This window comes from Gregarina niphandrodes (assembly GCF_000223845.1).
Source record: "Gregarina niphandrodes unplaced genomic scaffold scaffold00944, whole genome shotgun sequence".
Lineage (NCBI taxonomy): Eukaryota > Apicomplexa > Conoidasida > Eugregarinorida > Gregarinidae > Gregarina > Gregarina niphandrodes.
This window is the reverse complement of record NW_011646216.1, coordinates 1-1,804: the sequence shown is the minus strand read 5'-3', so window position 1 is coordinate 1,804 and position 1,804 is coordinate 1. Positions and strand designations below refer to the sequence as shown.

At 55.9% G+C, this 1,804-nt stretch overlaps 1 protein-coding gene across 1 annotated transcript; it reads left to right on the top strand.

Moving 5' to 3' along the window:
- Nucleotides 1–308: 308 nt before the first annotated feature.
- On the top strand, nt 309–1,787 carry GNI_234680 (KRAB-A domain protein; the record flags this gene model as incomplete). The annotated part of the gene is made up of 1 exon (XM_011136488.1): nt 309–1,787. A coding segment is annotated over one exon (1,479 nt), but the record flags the coding sequence as incomplete, so codon positions are not given.
- Nucleotides 1,788–1,804: the final 17 nt, after the last annotated feature.

Below are 1,804 nucleotides of genomic sequence, written 5' to 3'. Positions count from 1 at the left end.
AGCCAGATCGAAGAGCGCATTAACCCATCACTGTCCGTCAGTCAGAGGCAGGACATACTCAAGCTGCTCACAGCCTACGACTCGACATGGACAGCTACGAAGGTCGGACGTTGTAAGGTACTAGAACACCGGATCGACACGGGGGACAGTAAGCCCATCAAGCAGGGCACCCGGCGATACTCACCAGAACAGAAGCAGGAAATCCAGCGACAGGTCCAAGACCTGCTGGCCGCGGGGGCCATCGAAGAGTCAGACAGCCCATGGAGGTCACAAATAGTCATGGTTCCAAAAAAACCGGGGAGTGGCGGATGTGCGTCGACTATCGCGCCCTCAACGACGTCACCGTCCCGGATACCTTCCCGCTGCCCATCATCGAAGATCTCCACGATCAACTAGGGGGAGTGGAACACGTGATCACCCTCGACCTCAAGGCCGGCTTCCACCAAATCAAAATCAAGGAGGAAGACAAACCGAAGACTGCCTTCGCCACCCCTACCGGACTATACCAATTTCGCGTTATGCCCTTCGGACTCATCAACGCCCCAGCCACGTTCCAACGGATGACGACCAAACTCCTCGAAGATCGTCTAGGGAGCGGGTGTCTCGTCTACATTGACGATATCGTAATCTACGGTAGCTCGTGGCCGTCACTCATGAGCAACTTCGAATGGGTACTCCAGAGACTGCGCGACCACGAAGTATTTCTCAACATTCGCAAAAGTCACTTCGGCCTGTCCGAGTTCGAATACTTGGGCGTCACCATCCGCGACGGCAAGATCTACCCATCCAAAAAATCCATCGCCACTATCCAAGGCCTCTCTCCCCCGGAAGACGTCAATGGCGTTCGACGCCTCCTAGGCCTGGTCGGGTACCTACGTAAGTTCATACCCGACTTCGCCGCCCTCGTCAAACCGATCCAAGAGCTCATCACTGCGGAAGAATTCGTCTGGTCCGACGAATGTCAACGGAAGTTCGAGGACATCAAACGTCTACTCACCACATCCCAGCCGTCACTGTGCCTGCCGCGCTCCGGACTGCCTTTCTACCTGGACACCGACGCGTCCACATACGCCATCGCCGGCGTACTGCAGCAAAGAGAAGGAGACACCACTTACGTCCTCCAATTCGCCTCTAAGAAGCTCACCACCGCCGAAGCAAAATGGCCGATCTACGAACTGGAAGCATACGCCATCGTGTGGTCCATCTTCCATTTCGCCCACTACCTCAGAGGGAAGGAATTCATCGTCCGCACTGACCACCAAAGCCTCAAATGGCTCTGGAACACGGAGAAGTCGCGCATCGCACGCTGGGCGATGTTCCTCCAAGAATTTCAGTTCAAGGTTGTCTACCGCGCCGGCCGGGACCAGCAACACGTAGACATCTTCACTAGGGACATCCAGTTCAGCAAACTGGACGAGGACATCGACGCTCGATGGGTCCTCGCCTCTCACACGGACGTACGGCCATACATGCTGACACTCAACGAAACGTTCCCCTCGCCCGACGACTTCGTCACCGCCTTCAACGGCGAGCAAGAACACCCGCCTCAACATACCCTACAGAACGGGTTACCCATCGTCAACAATCGGGTATATGTCCCCGAGCCGTTGCGCCGTCGGATCCTCTTCTACTTCCACTTCTCCCGCGTCGGGGCTCATCAAGGGATCCAGCGGTCGTACAACCGACTAGCGAAGTACTTCTGGTGGAATAATATGTTCAATGACGTCCGCAACTTCGCCAAACAATGCCTAACCTGCATCAGGAGGAGGCACACGGCTATCGACTTCGTCAGGGGCAACCTACT